This window comes from Magnolia sinica, chromosome 10 (assembly GCF_029962835.1).
Source record: "Magnolia sinica isolate HGM2019 chromosome 10, MsV1, whole genome shotgun sequence".
NCBI classification, from domain to species: Eukaryota; Viridiplantae; Streptophyta; class Magnoliopsida; order Magnoliales; family Magnoliaceae; genus Magnolia; species Magnolia sinica.
In genome coordinates this window covers 44,297,990-44,317,225 of record NC_080582.1, presented here as the reverse complement: position 1 = coordinate 44,317,225, position 19,236 = coordinate 44,297,990, and the positions used below count along the sequence as shown (strand labels likewise).

At 39.0% G+C, this 19,236-nt stretch overlaps 1 protein-coding gene across 2 annotated transcripts in view; it reads left to right on the top strand.

The window, feature by feature from the left end:
- LOC131258339 (calmodulin-binding protein 60 A-like) overlaps window positions 1-19,236 on the top strand; it is a 62,620-nt gene that overhangs the window by 14,542 nt on the left and 28,842 nt on the right. For both annotated transcript variants that reach the window (XM_058259591.1, XM_058259592.1), the window contains 3 exons: window positions 10,638-10,713; window positions 12,969-13,021; window positions 13,130-13,623. In XM_058259591.1, coding sequence (XP_058115574.1) covers window positions 10,638-10,713; window positions 12,969-13,021; window positions 13,130-13,623 — 623 coding nt within the window. The remainder of the gene's footprint in view (window positions 1-10,637; window positions 10,714-12,968; window positions 13,022-13,129; window positions 13,624-19,236) is intronic.

The following is a 19,236-nucleotide window of genomic DNA, read 5'->3' as shown; positions in this document are numbered from 1 at the left end:
TCCACTCGAGCCCGGTGTGAAAATGCCCCTGCATTATATATGCACTTTACGGGGGCAGTAGATAAGGGCATTGAACGAATTGGAAATATATGTTACGAGGGTAGCTTTGGAGATGTTCTTATACAAAGGGCAGTTAAGCAGACACCTTCAGCCGATTAGTGGGTGTATTTTGGAGAAAGCACTAGGGCTCTTAAAACAAATGCGATCACTGTTTTGAGCAAGACAACTTCAAGCTGCGAGAGAAACATGATTTGTTTTGTACTCATCCATTCAAATAATAAGAATAGATTGCAGATTAGGATGTTGGATCAACTCGTCAACATGCACTACAACATGAAGCTAAGATTGCGGAATGCAAGGTGTGTGGCAAATCTACTCGATTAGTGTGACTTCTGTCCAAAAAACTTGGAGAGCATTTATGATGATAAGGAGTTGTTTGTCTTGGTTAGAACAAAGGGAGAAATAGGTAGAAGAGGACAATGAAGAAGTTGAGGTGGACGACCTAGTGATCCACGCTGCATAGCAAGAGAGTTGTGCAACAGTCTTGGACCTAAATAGGGGGTAGATTTTGACCCCGAAGAAGAGTGCAAGCAACAACATCGAAACTAAGACAGATGATCATGGTAGTGATGATGATGATGCGCTACTGGTCCCACTTCTGGTGTTGCTTAACACATTGCGACTGTCCATAGATTGTGTTTGATGAGCATCGACGGGGTACATTAGGCTAGCCTTATAACTGTACTAAGTTACGATACGACCAACCAGGGGAGGCATCATGGGGAGGTTGGCACTAGTTGCCTTGAAGCAGATGTAGCACCAGGAGGTCCTAGAGTACATCAAACGGCTTATGGACAATATAGATATGAATATGGATACGACCATTGGCAGTATACAGAACTTGTTGGGCCACTTTTGTGTTGGACTAGTCATAATCGGAATGCTCCATATGGATGCATGTATCCGGATCCAAATCCGACTTATTTGTCGTCCAATCTCACTCTCAGCAGTACGAGTATGAGCAACAACACAGCTATGGTGGACCTGGTGGCTATGACTACAGCTAGCAGTCGGTGGATATTCTTACTCGGGGTTGGGGTTGGGGTCGACCAAGTAGATGCCCAATAAGGGTCGATCATCTGTAGGTTTTGTTACCTTGCTCTTTCCTTCGGGTTCTGGTTATTTCGGATATGTAGCACCTGTTGCATAGCTGTAACTCGATGATGATGAGGACGTGGAGGTCTTGAAAGCACAAGCAAACGGATTTCCATTCTGGTGGTGATTGGTGAATTTTTACTATGTATTCTACACACATTCACATAAGCAAACTCTTCTTCACCCATAGACACTGCTTACTAAGCACACACTGCCCAACTTGTGATTAAAATAACTCCTTTGACTAACCATCAAGGTAGGCACAATCAAATTACAAGGGAATTAATCAAATAATACTATTTTTTTTTTCTCGAGGATGACAAGACATGAGTCACCAGACAAGATGAAAGTCTCTAGAGTCTGGACAAATTCAGGCTGATGCATGCGAGGTAGGTAATATACTAATACAGTAAATAATAGCAATACCTTACAAATGTGAGATCTTTCGATATTACATTCATGCTAATATATAGTTAAGAAGTTAAATATAGGAGTTTTGCAGTCAGTCCCAAGGATGTCAGGTTTTATAAATTCAACAGATAGACCGGGACAACATTCTCACCAAAGAGTGGACTATAACTACATAATATTAAAACAAAAGGAGAATATGTATTTGGAATTCTCTAAATAATTGAAAAAATTTCCACATTTTTTTCATTTTTTAAAGAAAAAAGACCGTTCGGGGGGTGTATTGGTGCTCACCGAAACCGATACGACACACCTTGATTGTCATTACCTATGATAAGGATGTTGTCTACATATACAACCAACACAATAATGCTTGTCTCACTTTGCCTAACAAAAACAAAATGGTCAGCCAGGCTATATTTCACCCAAACTTGAATAGTACCTTGTTGAATCAAGCTCTTGGAGACTCTTTTGACCTATAAATTGATTTTTTTGAGACGACATACCTTATGTGACTCTCCTAAGCAACAAGCCCAGGTGGTTGTTCTACGTAAACTTCTTCAAGTAGATCTTTATAAAGAAAAGCTTTCTTCACATCAAGTTGATATAATGACCAAGCTAAATTTGTAGCAATAGAAATAACTACTTGTGTTGAGTAAAGCTTTGATACAGGTGAGGTCTCTGAGTAGTCGACTGCAAGGGTTTGAGAGTATCCTTTGGCCGCTAACCGAGCTTTTAAATGATACACTGAGCCATCAGGGTTGTATTTTACTGTATACACCCATTTGCACCCAACTGCACGATTTCCATGAGGTAGTTCATTTAACTTCAAAGTTTGATTATGATATAATGCAACCAAATCTTCTTCCATAGCTCATTTCCACCCGATCACAACTTAGAGCCTCTTGAAAAGAACAAGGAATGGACATAGACGACAGAGACAAAGCAAATTGTCAAAATGATGGAGATAAACTATTGAATGAAACGAAGTTGGATATAGGACGGTGCGTACATGAACGAATACCCTTACGAACAACAATGGATATATTACCTTCATCTGATGGTGTAGGCACAAACTTAGAAGAATGATGATCTTCTAATGGATCAGGAGGATTGGTAGAAGCCATGATTATATGTACGCTATCTCTATGTTTAGAACGTCTCGAGTAAACCTATAAAGGCGGTTTTGCACATTGCATAGACATCTCCTCAACTCTATTAGCAATATTCAATACGATGTAAAGAGTAGCTATGGAGCTCTCTTCAATTTGTAAAGACTTTTCTTCCTTAGAGAAATATGGATTTTGTGCAAAGAATGTGACATCGACTGATACATAACGTCTCTAAAAGAGGGTTATAACATTAATATTCACATTGGATATGAGAGAACCCAAGAAAGATGCACTTGATAGCCCCTTGTTCAGAACCTTCACATTCATCAACGAGGCTCTAGCAACCTCAAGTAATTGATGATTCTTTCGTTCCATTACCCCAATTTGTTGTGATGAGTGTGCCATGAGATGAAAGGCATAAATTAAATTCATGAGATAAATATTTTCTGGCATTATTTGAATGTAGAACACTACTCTAGAATTGAATTGAGTGCTTCCATGTGAAATTCTTTAAAGTAGGAAAACACTTTTGATTGATCTTTCATCAGATATAGCCATGTCATACGTGAATAATCATCCACAAAAGTAATAAAGTACTTGAAAACATATAAACTAGTAAGATGAATTGACCCCCAAAATATCAAAATATATTAAACAAAGTAATCACTTTTCTTGTCTAGCCGAGAAAGAAAAGATACTCTTATGGTATTTACTCAAATCACAGGCCCCGCTTTCTAACCTAGACACATGTGATGATGATGGGATTACATTCTTCAAACTATTTAAGGAGGGATGATGGAGCGTGGAATACCATTAATGAGGAGACATGTATGTTTGCAATGCAACATCAGTTGTTTCATGATTGAGATAATAGAGTCCATTTGCTTCATGGCCTCCACCAATCATCCTTCCCGTCTTTAGATAATAAGAAGGATAAAATGTGACAGAGCAATTTAAGGAACTTTAACTTACTGATAACAAACTCAAAGGAAATTTAGGAATGTAATGTACTGATGACAATGAAAGCGACCGGGGGTAGGACAGGCTATACCCAACCCAAATACACGGTTGGAGTACCATACACTAATGTGACTAAAGACAAATGACGACTGTGCTACTAACTGAGATAACACACTATGCTACCACTCATATGATCTCAAAAGCTCTCGAGTTAACGGCCCAGGGTATGTGTAGGTGGAGCTATCCTTCATAAATCTGAATATTTTTTTTTTTGGATAGTGTAACTGTATCATTTAAAGTACTAGGCTCAAAAGTGGAGAAGATAGGCATCTTTCCAACAAAAAAAGTGGAGAAGATAGGCTTGGAGACAACCCTCCATGCCATTACCAGAGGAACAAACTTGATTTGCCTGGGTAGGCCTACCAATAAGATCCCAACTTGTGTCTATTTTGTGGTTACTAAGGCCACAATGAGTGCAACATCATCTCCCACAGACAGCCGCAATTACCACTGAAATCTCCCCAATTATTTCGGCCTGTAGAGCAACCTGCCCTCGTATCTCTACCTCCAAAATGACCATATGACCACGACCACCACCACTATTTCTCCCATTTCTTTCCCCCTTTGACGAAGATGAACTCTTGACATTGACGGCATGCTAAACACGAGAAAAAGCCTTAGTAGTTGATGGGATCTCGCTACCTTGAGCTCAGACAAGCTTAAAGTTGGGATGAAGACCAGAGAGAAGTTTGAAAACTAGGAATTCCTCTTTCTGTAATCGCAATCTCACAATTTGTAGATAGTGGCTGGTATATGTTTAATTCCTCTCATATGCCTCATGAGGCAAAATAATACTCTCAGGTGCTCTTATCTCCTTTTTGAAGAGGGAAAATACTTAAGTAACTCATAGATCCAAGTTCTTTTCCCTTAAATACATCTCCTTAAGGTTATCCCAGACCTCCATCGCTGTCTTGAAAAAGATAACATTTGCGTTAATCTGAGGCTCCATACTATTCCATAACAAAGCCCTAATTTGGGCATCTTCTGCCACCCAATCTTTGTACTGTATTGAACTTTTGTCAGGTTTAGGGGAAGTCATATGTTTTAATTTCCTTTTACCCGTAAGGAATACCACTACTGATGTGACCCACTATGTGTAATTTGTTCTATTGAGTTTAGTTGATGAAATATGAAAGTTCATGGACTCAAATGGAGACTAAAGACTCTAGTTTCATTCTTGACATCCATTGATAAGGAGAAATCATACACCCAGGGAGTGAATAACTTTTTTTTAACCTAACCGACACATTTCAGAAACCAATGCATATCAACAAACACGTTTGCTTGATGAAACTTCTTGCTTCAACACCTTCACACGAACATTGATTCTTTAACCCCTGCAATGTTTACCTTCAACACCTTTTCAATCTCAAATCCGATCACAAATCTGGCCATAAACACACGATACTTCACTTTTGTCCATCATGTGGACCCATATGAAAGTGGGCCTCACACACATTCACAAGACACGGTTACACAGCCTACCATACGGCGGGAGAGAGATTCGTGTATATTAGCCCCCAATGACCTTAGACTTACACCTCAAAACAAAAAAGAAAAAGAAAAGAGAAGAAACGTTGAAGAAGAAGGAAGAGATCGATGCCTGAATTGATTTTGCTTCGATACCATGTGAACGGATTGAGAAAGGAGGAAAGAGAAGGAAAAAAAAGAGGAGAGAATGAGGATTTCAGTGCACACATTCCTACCTCTCTCAAATCTATTAACATAGTTCTCAATATTTACAAGAATGCCATTAATAACAAAAGCTAAAATACCCATTACGTCCTAAACCTATATGGGCCTAAGAATGGGCCATATAACAGCCCACGTTCAAATTCAATAACCGTCTCCAACTGGGCTAAGATAATGAAAAATGTGGTGGGTTGTTGTCCGGGATTAAAGAGACATGACTTCGCTCCCCTGAGGGCCGGCTTGGTGTTAGGGGAATTGTTAGAAATTGCTAGCTGAGGCTATATTGGTGTTTAGTGGCCCCTCAGGTGTTAGTGATTCTAATCTTGCTGTAGCTATGGCTTTATTGCAAGCTATCAAGCTAGCAGTTTGCCATAATTTTAGCCTCAATTATCATTGAGGGTGATTCCAATAATGTCATTGGATGGGCCAATCTGGTAGATGCCCATGGAAAATTGCTAACTTTATTGTTGCTACGGATCTTTGTGGGAGTGTCAAGGCTTCTTTTTCTCATGTTTGCATGTAAGGAAACTCTTTGGCTGACTCTCTAGATAAAGGTGCTTCTAGGTAGTCAATTTGCATCTCCATTAGGAGATAAGAATTGTTTTTCATCGACTTTCTTTCAGGGTTGTTTTGCATTTGTAGTTGCTTCTTGTTGGGGCTGTTGTGTAGACCCTGTCCTTTTCCTTGTATTTTTTTCTTTTTCCTTTTAATAAAATTTCGTGTTAATCATAAATACAAGGAGGTGGTTAATATATTTTACTATTAAAGGTTGTTCTTCCTATGATTGCAAGCATTGAGCTACTATGATGTGCGCGTGTTTGGGTTTTTGTGGCTGCTCCTTACTTGGTTTTAACCAGGTGTCCTCTAAGAAATTTGGCTTTGATGGTGATTGTGGTTCTTAACTTTCATTTCATTGACCACTGGTCTCTTGTGTGGCATGAACTTTTTACCTCATCAAGGAGCATGGAAATTGGTTTAATAAAGCACCAGTGAGAGGTATGAGATTTTAGGGATGGTCTAGTTATTATAAGAATGTGAACTTACATATCTGTAGTCATGTATAACATGGAATATGGGTGGAAGCTGCCTTCTTGACGTAGGGGAGGATGTGATGAGGTCGATCATCGTCTTCCTCAAGTGATAAACACCTTGAATCCATAAGAGAAAATCTCGAATTCACGAGAAGAGACAATTTCTAAGAAGTTTTAATTGATAACTAATAATAAAAATGAGTTTAACACCTTTAAATAACCCTAAACAAACCCTAAAAAATGCAATCAAAGGGTTCTAATCAAATTAGGAAACAAATTCAGAAAATCGTGCAAATTTCTGACATCTGTCAGCCCATCATTGACTGGTCGAGTTGACAGGTCGAAACAACCAAAAAGTGTCCAGAGATTCAAACCAGAAATTCTGTGATTTTCGACCTGTCAACCCGATTTGTTGACCTGTCGAATTGGATTTCGACTGGTCGATCAAATCTGTCAACCTGTTGAAATAGGCAAAAAACGTCCAATGAAAATTCTGGAATTTCTGGAACTTCTGATGGAATTTTGACCTGTCGACCACAATGATCGAACTATGCTGAGTGTGTTCGATCCTTCTTGGCTTCTTTTCTTCGGTCTGTCTTAGCCATGAACAAATCCGCGATGCATTCTACATCAGTCCAATCTTCTTTTTCTTCAGCTTATTGTACGTCTTGGTTGGAAACCTCTTCATGCGTAGATGAACCATCATGTGATCACCCACATTGAATACCTTCAGACACCGATGTGTGTTAGCCCTTTCCCTGTACTTGTCGTAAGATGCTTGTAACTGGGCCTGAACATTTGAATGTACACTTATAATACGGTTCACGATATGTTCTGCACATCTAATTTGCGTCCTTGAAGTCGTCATCGTCGGCATATAGGTCTTTGAGGCATTTGAACCCGACAACCTCATTGCTCTTGGTGACTAACAAGGTTGCATGTCGGCGAAGTGCATCAGTCACCTTGTTCTATTGCCCAGACTCATGCTTTAGCACAAATGTGAATTCTTGCAAGAATGATCCACTTAGGTTGCACATGATTCACATTAGCTTGGTTATTAATGAATTTGAGAGCTTGATGATTTGTGTAAAGAATGAACCCCCTCTTAATTAAGTAATGTTGCCAATGTTGCAATGCCTGGACTACTGCGTACAATTCGAGCTCATACGTCGACAACTTTTTTGCGTGCATCGCTGAGCTTCTCGCTGTAGAAGGCTACCAGCCTGCCTTCTTGTGATAAAACCCTCCTAACCCAAACATAGGAAGCATCGCATTTGACTTCAAACAGTTTGTTGAAGTTAGGAAGTATGAGAACCGGGGTTGTGGACAATTTATGTTTGATTTCAATGAAGCTCCTGTCGACTTCGTCAGTCCATTGAAACGGTCCCTTCTTCATACAATTTGTAATCGGTGACATAATGGTGCTGAAATTCTTCATGAATCGACGACAGGATGTCGCCAACTCGTGAAAACTCCGCACTTCATGGATGTTTGTTGGAACCGACCATTCCCTTATGACTCTCACCTTTTTGTTGTCCACTCAGATGCTCGTGGATGTCACAACAAAGCCCAAAAATAGCAAGCTATCGGTCAAAAAGCTGTAATTTTTCATACTGAGATATAACTTGTTCTCGGTGAGCACTTGAAGGGCTTGTTTGAGGTGTTACATTTGATTTGCTTCGTTCTGACTGTATATTAAGATGCCATCGAAGTAGACCACCACAAACCACCCAATGACTGGTTTCAGAACTTGGTTCATTAACCTCATGAATGTACTAGGCGCGTTCGAAAGACCGAGGGACATGACCAACCATTCATACAGCCCCTCATTGGTCTTAAAAGCTGTCTTCCACTCATCACCCTGCCGTATTCGGATCTAATGGTAGCCTCTCATTAAATCCAGCTTAGAAAACAATTTTGCTGGATCACTTCCTCCACTTGTCCCTTACGGATCTATTCCTCCACTTGTCCCTGTAGAATCTCGCACTCGTTTGGGCTCATCTGATAATGAGGGCGATTAGGCAAAACTAGCCCCTTGGACAAGGTCAATGTGGTGCTGAATATCCCATATAGGGGGTTAACCCATCGGGAAGATCATTCACCTGAATTCCCTTAAATTCTAGTAGTAATGGTTTTAGTTTCTCGGGGAGAGTGGTTGGCTCTGCTTCTTTCCCCTTTTCAATCAATGCATAGACTTGACCCGTCTCTTTGGATTCCTCCACAAAGTCCTGTGTGACTAGGAGAGAACGCCCCTCCACTTTAGAAGCTTTGGGTTGCTCCTCTGGGCCCATAGGAGCTAGTATGGTTTTCTTGTTGTCCTTGACGAAAATGTACACATTATCTCGTCCTCTATGAGTGGCGTCACAATCTGATTGACACAATCGATTGAGTAGAATGTGACATGCCTCCATGTCAACAATGTCTCATACGACTTGGTCTTCATAATGTTTGCCAATTGAAAGAGATATAGTGCATTTTTCAGTTACCGTAGTCTCGCTGACTTCCTTAATCATACAGGGAGGGATGGCGTTTCGTTTTTAGCTGCAGTTTCTCCACCATGACCTTGGAGACGATATTCTCACTACTCCCACTGTCTATGATCACGTCGCAGACTTTTCAGATCACCGTACACCTTGTTCTGAAGATAATCTGTCGCTGCGGGTGTACTTCCTTCTTTAGCATATATTACAAGCGCCTCACTATTCGGAACTTGTCGTGATCTTATGGAACCCAATCTGCTTCATCCGCGTCATCCTCCACAGTGTGCTTAAAGTCATCAACACCCGGGTATTCTTCTGCATTTTTAGCATTACCATCATTGATGGCGAGGTTAGTCATTGGGGGAAGGTGTTTGATAGGTGACCTCGTTGGCCACAACGATAGCAATGGTCAGGCCTTAGCCAACCACAAGGGTTCGGGATCTTGCTCGGACTGGTAGCAGTGATCGCTACTTTTTGGGGTCTTACTTGTCCGCTTCACGACTCTCGGTTCACGGGTGTAGGAGGTTGAGGGTGTCCCCCAACGGGTTTTTTTCCCTTGGCTTTTGGAGCTTCTTGTGAAGGACCGACAATGGATATCCTAGTAGTAGGATAGGTCCGTGTGTTGGAGTGCTCGAGCTGTGCTTCCGCTCGGGTGGCCAACTTGATCTCCTTGTTCATCATCCAAACAGGTTGCATCTAAACCTAATCCTTGATAACAACACGTAATCCGCCGTTGAATCAGGTGATTTGCTGCGATTCAGTTTCGACCAAATCGTTCTATGCCGCCAAGCGGTAGAATTCTTCTGCACAGTCTCTCATCGACTGACTACCCTGCCGATAATTTTGGTATTGTTGGAACAATACCTGATCGTCATCGTCGAGGAGAAACCGCGCGCGCAACAACTGCTTCATCTGCTGCCATGTGCGGATTGGTGCCTTCATCTATCTCGTCCATGCGAGCTGATGTTGCTCCCACCAAGCTGAAGTTCCGCCCTTCAACTTGTAAGCTACAAGCTTAACCTTCTTCTCTTTAGTGATTTCCATGTAGTCGAAGAAACGTTTGACTTCTAGAAGCCAATCAAGGAAGTCCTCGATGTGGAGTTGGTCGTTGAAACTAGGAAGGTCAATTTTCATCTTGAAGTCTCGATTTGTCCATTCTACTTGATCGCTGCCTCGTCCTGAATTTTAGAAACCCCTCTCTAGTATAGGGCCCTATTACAGATAGAAGTCTAGAAAAGCTTTAGTCCACACCTAATTGAATTAGGATCCTCTGGTTTTGTTTTTTTTTTTTTTTTTGAAATTTGGAAACTTCTTCTGGTTCTTGCCTTCCTCCCATTTCTCCCACCTCCAGTCACGAATTAAGTGACTGCTAGAGCATCTAAACGTGTCGTGTCCTCTTATCATCTAGTGTTTGGGGTTTCAATGCCTATGACCTACTGCCTTTATTGTAGCTAATCTGATAGTCAGATCCTTGTGCATGATATCATGGTTTTGGCTGTTCTTAAAATTTATGATATTTCTTATACAATTTCATTAAGCATTCTAAAATGAAGATTGTATGCTTGTTGTCATGAGATTGAGTTGGGAGTGTTTATTTACTGTGTGGATTTGCATGATCAAAACAATAGATTGGATTTGTTACATGGCTGAAGAACTTGGTGCCCTTTTTTATGATGTTGGTATTTGTTTAAATGCTTTTTAATTAATAAATTAATATATTTTTCATTTATGATTTTCAGTGTAATAATTGAAGCTACAAAGCATAATGCTATTCAGAAGTTCATTTCTGCTTTGGAGCCGTTGCTTCGTAGAGTTGTAAGTGTATTATTTCAAATGATTGTTTGAATCTCGAACTCTCATCGGTTTTTGAATGATTTGTATCTTAGGGACCTGACCATAAATTTAGTAATTGATGGATGGTATTTTCTTGCAACTTGTTATGGATACCCATGTATATTTATTCCTGAAAAAAAGATACCCGTGTATATTTCGTTAATTATTTTAGTATTAGATAAGAAAGGTGAAGATTTCTGAAGATTCTTTGTTAATGCAGGCATCCATTGATCCTCCTTTTCAATGACGTACAAAAGCTTGCTTCATATTGTACAGCTTCCAGTCAACATGCTCTAGTTTTATAATTTACTTTTCATGTCATGCTTGAAACATGCTTTCGTAATGGACACATTACTAACAAAGAGAAGACATTTCTTTCATGTTATTCTGTTTCCAGTTTTTGGTTATGAATTGGAAGCAAGTTGACCGAGTGGAATAAAATTACAAAGATGTAAAGTGGAAAAAAAAAAAAAAAACTGGAAACAACAAAGGAAAACAAAAAGTCCGAAGTGGCATCCATCCCAAAACCAGGAATTTTTTTTTTGGTTGTAAGGTAATGCAACTTTTATTTTTTTAAAAATGGCAAAAGGCGACAAGCTTACAACAACAACCTGCCTCTTCTGCTATTATTCCTCTCCCCCAAAAGGTCTACACAACCGCTAACAACACTAACCTCCAAGTTACCTTTCCTTTACTTTCTTTCCCCCCCTGCCACACTTGGGGCCTGTTTAATTTTCCACGATGCTGGTAAATCCCCGGTAAAGAAGTAATTATTACCTTTTCACTTGTTTGAAAATGAGTGAGTAATTCCACCTAGAAAACTGGTCCAAAAATGTTGACTTAAATCCGTGGGCCCCACCATAATGTATATAATATATCCGTGTCGTCCATCTGTTTTATTATAATATTTTAGGGCATGATCCGAGAAAATGAGGAAGATCTAATGCTCAATTGGCCCACATGAAAGGAAACAACAGACTTAATCTGTCCACCGTTGAAAGTTGATTCTTTTACTGGGCCCACATTGAGGTTTATTCACCATCTAACCCGTTCATAGGGTCATAGAGACATGGATAAGTAAAAAATATAAATATAAGCCTGATCTAAAACTTCTGAGGGCCTCGAGAAGTTTTTAATGGTAGGCATTCGATTCTCGAAATTTCGTGTGGTGTGGTCCACTTGAGCTTTGGATTTGCCTAATTTTTGGGCTCATGCCTTAAATTCATTTGGCATAATGAATGGGTGGTGTGGATAAGCCACACACATTACGGTGGGCCCCATATTTATTTTACAAATTCCTCAATTTAAGTGTTTAAAAAGTAACTGGTCAAGTCAGCATTGGGAAAGATGCGGTAATTACCTTGGTAAATAATGATTACTCATTTACAAGGTAATTACATTTGAACCGAAAAATCAAACAGGCCCTTGAAGAAGAGCTTCAGCACCCAATGCGTATTGTAAATTACTCGTATTTTGCAAATCTCCTTCCTCTCAATCTTAATGCAGCCAGTTTCTTTGACATATGGGTTCTGGCTTGCTCAGCTTGTTGATCCATGGATTAGATGGAGGCTTTGAAAGCTAACCCAGTGCTTTGGCAACTTGCTTTCTTTAACTTTTAGAGTGATAGGATACTTTAAAAAGGGTACGCTGATGGTCTGTTTTATTCTTTACTATTATGCACACATAATTTAAAAAATGCAACACCAATGTTGTAGGGTGAGTTATTCTTATGTCGAGCGGTCCCAATTACGTCACTGAGATATTTGCATCTGTGGGTGTAGCACCATCCTCAAACCTGTTCCGGATTCAGCCATTGTAACTCCAATCCCCTACTAGATCCTGATTAACTCTGCAATCTGTGAATTGTGATGTGCAGTTTCTGGGTGGGAAGTACCTGAAATCAGATAGGTAGGATTCCAATGCAGTAACTATTTGACACATGCAATAGTTATATTTAGTAATTGACCATCGACATATTATAACTTCTTAATTCCTCTCTGCTTCCTTGGATTTACCATCAAGGTCATCTTAGCTCCACTGCAACCCTACCAAGTAAAATGGGAAACTAAAATTTTTAGTATTTCGGAAAAGTCACTGTCATTCACTGGGGCAGCTATTTGCTTGTTATATTATTGATGTGTATGTACTTTTTTCTTATTCTTTCATTCTATAAATGATTTGTACTTGTATGAGTGATGTGCATTACCTGGATGTTTTTTCTTGTGTTCCTTTTCTAGGTAAAAGAGGAAGTTGAACTGGCATTATCGAAGCATTTGCCCTGCAAGAAACGGTGAGAAAAATACCCCGGTGAAAATATTATTGCCGGTAACACATCAATGAAAACAGGCCTCTGGCAAAGTGCTAGTTTCGGTTGATTCATGTTTCTATTTACATGCAGACATTGTGGTAAACAGATACATCCATCTACCTCAAGAAGCTTACAACTACAGTTCATTAACAAGCTTTCTCTTCCAATCTTCACTGGCTCAAAAATCGAAGGAGAGGACTGTTCTGGCATAAGTATTGCCTTAGTTGATGCCTTGACGGGGGAAGCTGTTACGTCAGGCCCGGAATCCTCAATGAAGGTGGAAGTAGTAGTTCTTGAAGGAGATTTTGAAGGCGATCAAGATGACAATTGGACATTTCAAGATTTCGATGACAACATTGTTAGAGAAAGGGAAGGGAAGCGGCCACTTCTTACGGGGGATGTGTTGCTGAACCTGAATGAGGGAATTGGCGTGGTAGGGGAACTCATGTTTACTGACAATTCAAGCTGGACAAGGAGTCGTAAGTTCAGGTTAGGTGCAAGAGCTGTGGATGGTTATGTTGATGGAATTAGAGTAATAGAAGCAAAGACAGATGCATTCATGGTCAAGGATCATCGTGGAGAATGTTAGTATTTCTATCTTCTTCTTTCATAACCTTTAAATATAAGTTGATGGATAATATCAAAAAAGAAAAAAGAACAAAAAAAGAAAAAAAAAAGAAAAAGAAAAACATGGAATCATGTAGTTAAAAATGACATAGACCTTCTAATGAATCAGTAATCATTTATGCTCCCTCAACATGTTATTGTTTGATTGATATCCATGTTTGATGCATATTGGGTACTTTTGCTTCAAGGACTTTATGCCCACATCTTAATCAAATCCAAAATTTGTACCTTTAGTTGAACCTAAAATTCTTTGCTGAAGTGAATACTTCTTTGCATTTTTGTTTATGCTTGGTTAAATAAAAAGCTACTACCCCCTTTTGAATTTGTAATAGTGATGCAGACATCACACCACCACTTCGTGCATATCAGAGACGTAGGGGTCGATATGCTACATCGGCACTTTCACTTTGGCTAGGTGACTCATGGTTATCACCAATGGTCATCGGCGAGCATTAGAAAAGCATGGATGGCATGGTTCATATTTGGAGATCATCTCATTGTTGATCATGGTCTACATGATTGTCCATCCATTGGATTGTCTTGTGTCCCATCATGGGGCCATCCGATGGTTGGATTATGTTGGACCTTTTTGTCAGTTAGTTCTTTTATGTTATTTGATGATTTGGACATTTTAGTTTGTAATTGTACAATGGACATCTATTTGCTACAAAGATATTTTTTTGGGAGGGTAGATTAGACTTTTACCTTTTAGGACATAATAGGTATTTTGCTTTTGTTACTAAAGGGGTAGAATTGTTATTTCAACAAATTTTTGTTATAAAATAAAGCAAGAGGGGTAGGGACATCCAACACTATAGTGAATTTTGAGAAAAATCTGAGGAAGCCTTGTGGGAGTTCCTTTCTTCTTCCTTCATCGTTGTGAAGGCTAGATCTTTGGATAGAAGCCTAGAGGGTGTGAAGCCACTCTATCCTTTGTCCCTAAGATCCTTCCTCTTCCACTTCGTGCTTGATGAATCGTAGGTGGTAGGTATTTTTTGAATATTCAATTCTAAGGTAAGATCTTTTCATTATTCTCGCTTGGATCTTATTTTACTTGATCCTATGGGCCACCTAAACCCATCTTCAATCATTAACGGACCCGACCCGTGCGTGGATCACACAATCAACCTACACGTGTGCCCGTTCGGCCACCCGTGTGACTGCCACACGCACGTGTGGGGCCCATTTGATATGATTTTGAATTGTTTGTGTTCCTTTGTCCATAAAAAAGCAACTTAATTTCAGCCGTTTGCGTTCAAACTTTCACATATTGAACTTGGATTATTCCTATGCCAGTTGAACGATTTTTATCTTGGGCCCTATTTTCTGAGTGCTTTGTTTGGTCAAAAGGCCGATGACTGTAATTTGCCTCGAATCATACCCGTCATTTTTTGGGCTTCACGTTGTTTGCACGTGCGTTACACTTTAGCTTGGTGAATTTTATATATTCCTTTGATTTTAAATTAAATCTCAATCATATAGCTGGATTTGCATCATTCTACATCAAATAGTTCAGAAGTTACATTGGGTTTCTTTTATTTTTATTTTTCTAACCTTGTTCTTGGCTTATCTTTCAAAAATGAGAAAGTTATTTTTTGGCTTCCTCGGTTACCTAATTTCTCATGTCAATGGGCATAAGGAAAAAAGTCTATATTTATCTATAGAAGAATTGGGTCAGGTGGTTTGTCCATGGAAGAATGAACCAAGTATTGCCAGTCTTTGGAATTGGAATCATCAAGAAAAATACATGAAGAGAAGATTAGATGGAGGCAAAGATCTCAAGCAACTTGGCTAGAAGAAGGCAATAAAAACTCTTTTTTCCATGGATCACCCAATCTAGGAAAAGAATCAGCATGATTCACTGTCTTGTAGTGGATGAGGAAAATGTGGAAGATAAACAGGGGATTTATAATGCAATAGTTGAACATTACAAGAATCTCCTTTTCGCAAACATCTGGAATAGGCCAATTCTTGATTTCTTAGATTCCGACCTAACTACCAGGGAAGATATGACTTGGGTGGAATGCGTGTTTGAAGAGGCAAAGAATTTTGAAGCGGTATCTAGTTTGGGGAAGGACAAAGTCATAGGGCCTGATGGATTCCCTACGGCTTTTTATTTCTTCAAGTTTTCTTGGAAAGAGTGAAAGGCGGTGGTTGATTTTGTCAGAATTTTATAATAGAAGTGTGCTCACTAAAGACATGGGGTTATATTGTATTCGTATATTTGAGACGACACCAAATTGCTAGTAGGATGTTGGTGATGATTCATATATCTTCACAATATATTTACAGAACACAAATATAATGTGGTGGAGATTTTTAAATGCTAAATATATTATATATATGAAGTCCAAGAGATTGTACAGTATGTTGAGGGTTTCCATTTCTACAAGTGAGGGCATGGTTCTGAGATCCAAATCAGTATATGATAGGACCAGTGTTTACCGTATCCAATGTTTTAAATATCGACAATATCAACTGATATATCCCACTTGCGCGATACAAAATGCACAGGTAGTGTCAATGTATCCCACATGTTTGATCTAGTGGGCATTTTCAATATCAATCCCTTTTTTGTTGATGAAATTATGTTAAATAAGTGTCAAATGGTTACAAATCCATTGGTTCATGTTTTGCACGAAAAATCATGGAGTTAGAGCTTTGATTTCGATATCCATTGGTTCTTCATGTTCTCTATGTTTTTTTCATAGTTTTTTTTTTTTTTCAATTAGCTGTCAATTGAGACTAATTTCAAAATTTGAGTGTAGGTGGTCCAATTTGGGGAAAATTGGGGAAATTTAAATTTCCCCAATTTCTCCCAAATTGCTTGCAATGTTGCACACCAAACATGAGCTCAGGCATGTGTGAGGGCTGATCTATTGATTTGTTAAGTCTTTGTCAATTTTCAGAAAATAAAATAATTTTTAATTAAAAATTAACAAAAAATTTTAAAATATTAATTTTTGTTCTTCTAAAATTCCCTTCAACCAGCTGTCAATTGAGACTAATTTAGAATATTTAGGAGTGTTTTATGAAATGATCATCACATACACACTAAATGTTATGCATTTAATTTGAATATAATTGAATTAGTTCTGTCTGACAACGCATAACATAGGACCCTATACAAAGGAAACCTATTATTTGCACTTATTTTTTAAGATTTTATGATTTAAAAGTGTGTATTAAGGTCTTTTTTAACAATCCCTAAGGTTTCATTGAAAAATTCAATATTTTCCCAATGTTTTCCCATGTTTCCCAAAAAGTTTGATAAATTACCCAATACAAATGATATATCCTGTGCGATAACCGATACATATTCCCAAGGTTGCAATATGTAACGCGATACTGATATTTCGCATTACGTATCTCACCCTTGGGATATATATATATAGACACACACACGTATTGGTTATGGCACGGGATACATCGTTTGTATCGGGTAATGTATCGTACTTTTTGGGAAACATGAGGAATTTGGTCAAATTCTTCAATGAAACTTCAGTGATTGTCAAAAAAGACCTTAATACACACTTTTAAATCATAACATCACAAAACAAAAGTGCACATAATAGGTTTTCTTTGTATAGGGTCCTAAGCTATGCGTTATCTCACTGAACTGATGCAACTATATTGAAAGTGAATTCATCATAGTTATAAATGTAAGAAAACATTTATGGAAACACAACGAATACATTGAAAATCAAAAGAAGAGTTGAAAATTTAGAAATATACTTTGTGACTAATGTGCCTAGTTGTGGCTCAAACCCACATAGAGTTACGCGGTGGCTTGTAATTATCATCTCCATCTCGACGGGGCTGGGAACAATATTGCTTCTCCACAAATTGAAAATACTGTGCCTAGGTCATAGTAGAATGGTACCAATGAAGATACTCTTTCACATAACGCCGGTACTCATCCTCACCAAACTGAACTAGTATGCCCATCTGTGGATACTCCGTAATCGTCACATTCTGTGGCTGATATAGATTTGGTAAGGGCACATATGTAGCTCTTGAGTATCCATACTGCTGCCCATATCCCTGCTGTGGATATCCCTACCCGTACGCAGAAGTGAACTCTTGACCGTAGTCGAGAAATGATGTACCATAACTGTTAGAGTCGCTAGCCGCATATTCATCAGGTTCGTATCCATAACTATAATGTAGCATAGAGCTCGAGCTACCCTCTTGTGTATGTGATCAATATCCATGCACTGAACTCGAGCTACCCTCTCGTTATCATGATCCAGATCTAGAGCCACCTCGCTTCTCACGAATGTTTGTGTCCCTCATGATTTTGCCAATAACTTCTCAAAATCTGAAAGCTTCTAGGTCTTGAATTTTATTCTATAGCCTCTAACTCTCACTTCTTATTGTAGATAAGACGAGGCCGTGGTTCTCTTGGACGAGAACCATGGTTGGGGTCCTGTGTGGCATGATCGAAATGACCCTAGTGAAAGGGCTAAGAGGCTTTTGAGACTAACTCCCAGACTGTGCACACTATTGCCGCCACCATCGTTGTTGCTACCGTCGCTGGAGTCACCATCACCCTCCATCATCGCCCTCATCCTCATCACCAGATCCATCACCCACATCACTCTGTCTCGAAAACTAACTTTAAGTTCTAAGAGGTGATTAATGCAGCAACTTGCCATCATATTAGTTCTTGACCTCACCGCAGCCTCACATTCGAACATTCCAATAGCGTCGTGGAATCTAACAATCTGTTGATGGTATATAGCAATAAGGGTAAAAGTATGGATTGGTTAAGATGGAGATATGAAGAAGGTAAGTGCGGAACTCATGACTGCCTATATCCATCCACATAACTCTTCATCTCTACATACTCATCGTCTAAATACTTCCCCATGATATCACGGGACGTGGGTAACACCACACCTTCACCCCCACACTGCACTTCACTTATCATATTCTTGAAGTACGAGCTCATTACGACATTTATAGAGATTTGATCATAGATAAGCTATAAACCTCCTTGCCTTCTTCCTCACATCCCCTCTATTAAACATTTCCTTTAGTTTCTTTTGTGACCCACCCGCCCTCTCTGTACGGTCCAATGTTTTTCGTATTGTTATTGCGTAATGTATCGCACCCTCGGGATATAGATACATATCGGTTATCACATGAGATTTATCAGTTCTATCACATAATATCGTTGTTTTTGGGAAACATGGGGAAACATTGGAAAATTGGTTGAATTTTTCAATGAAACTTCGGGATTTGTTAAAAAAAGTTATCAATACACAGAAATCAAAGCATTACTAAAAACAAGTGCACATAATAATTTCTTTTGTATGGGGTCTTAATTTATGTGCTGTCTAACTGAACTGACGGAAGTATATTCAAAGTCTATTCATATAATTTATTAAAGTAAGAAAACATGTATGGAACCACAAGCAATGCATTTAAAAGCAAAAGAAGAATCACCAGATTAGGTTACATATATGTTTAATTTTGTGTTTGGACACAGATTTTGACTGATTTGCGAGAAATTGGAAAATTTTGATTTTTCCTAATTTTCCGTCACCCGGCCCATATTTCCCAAA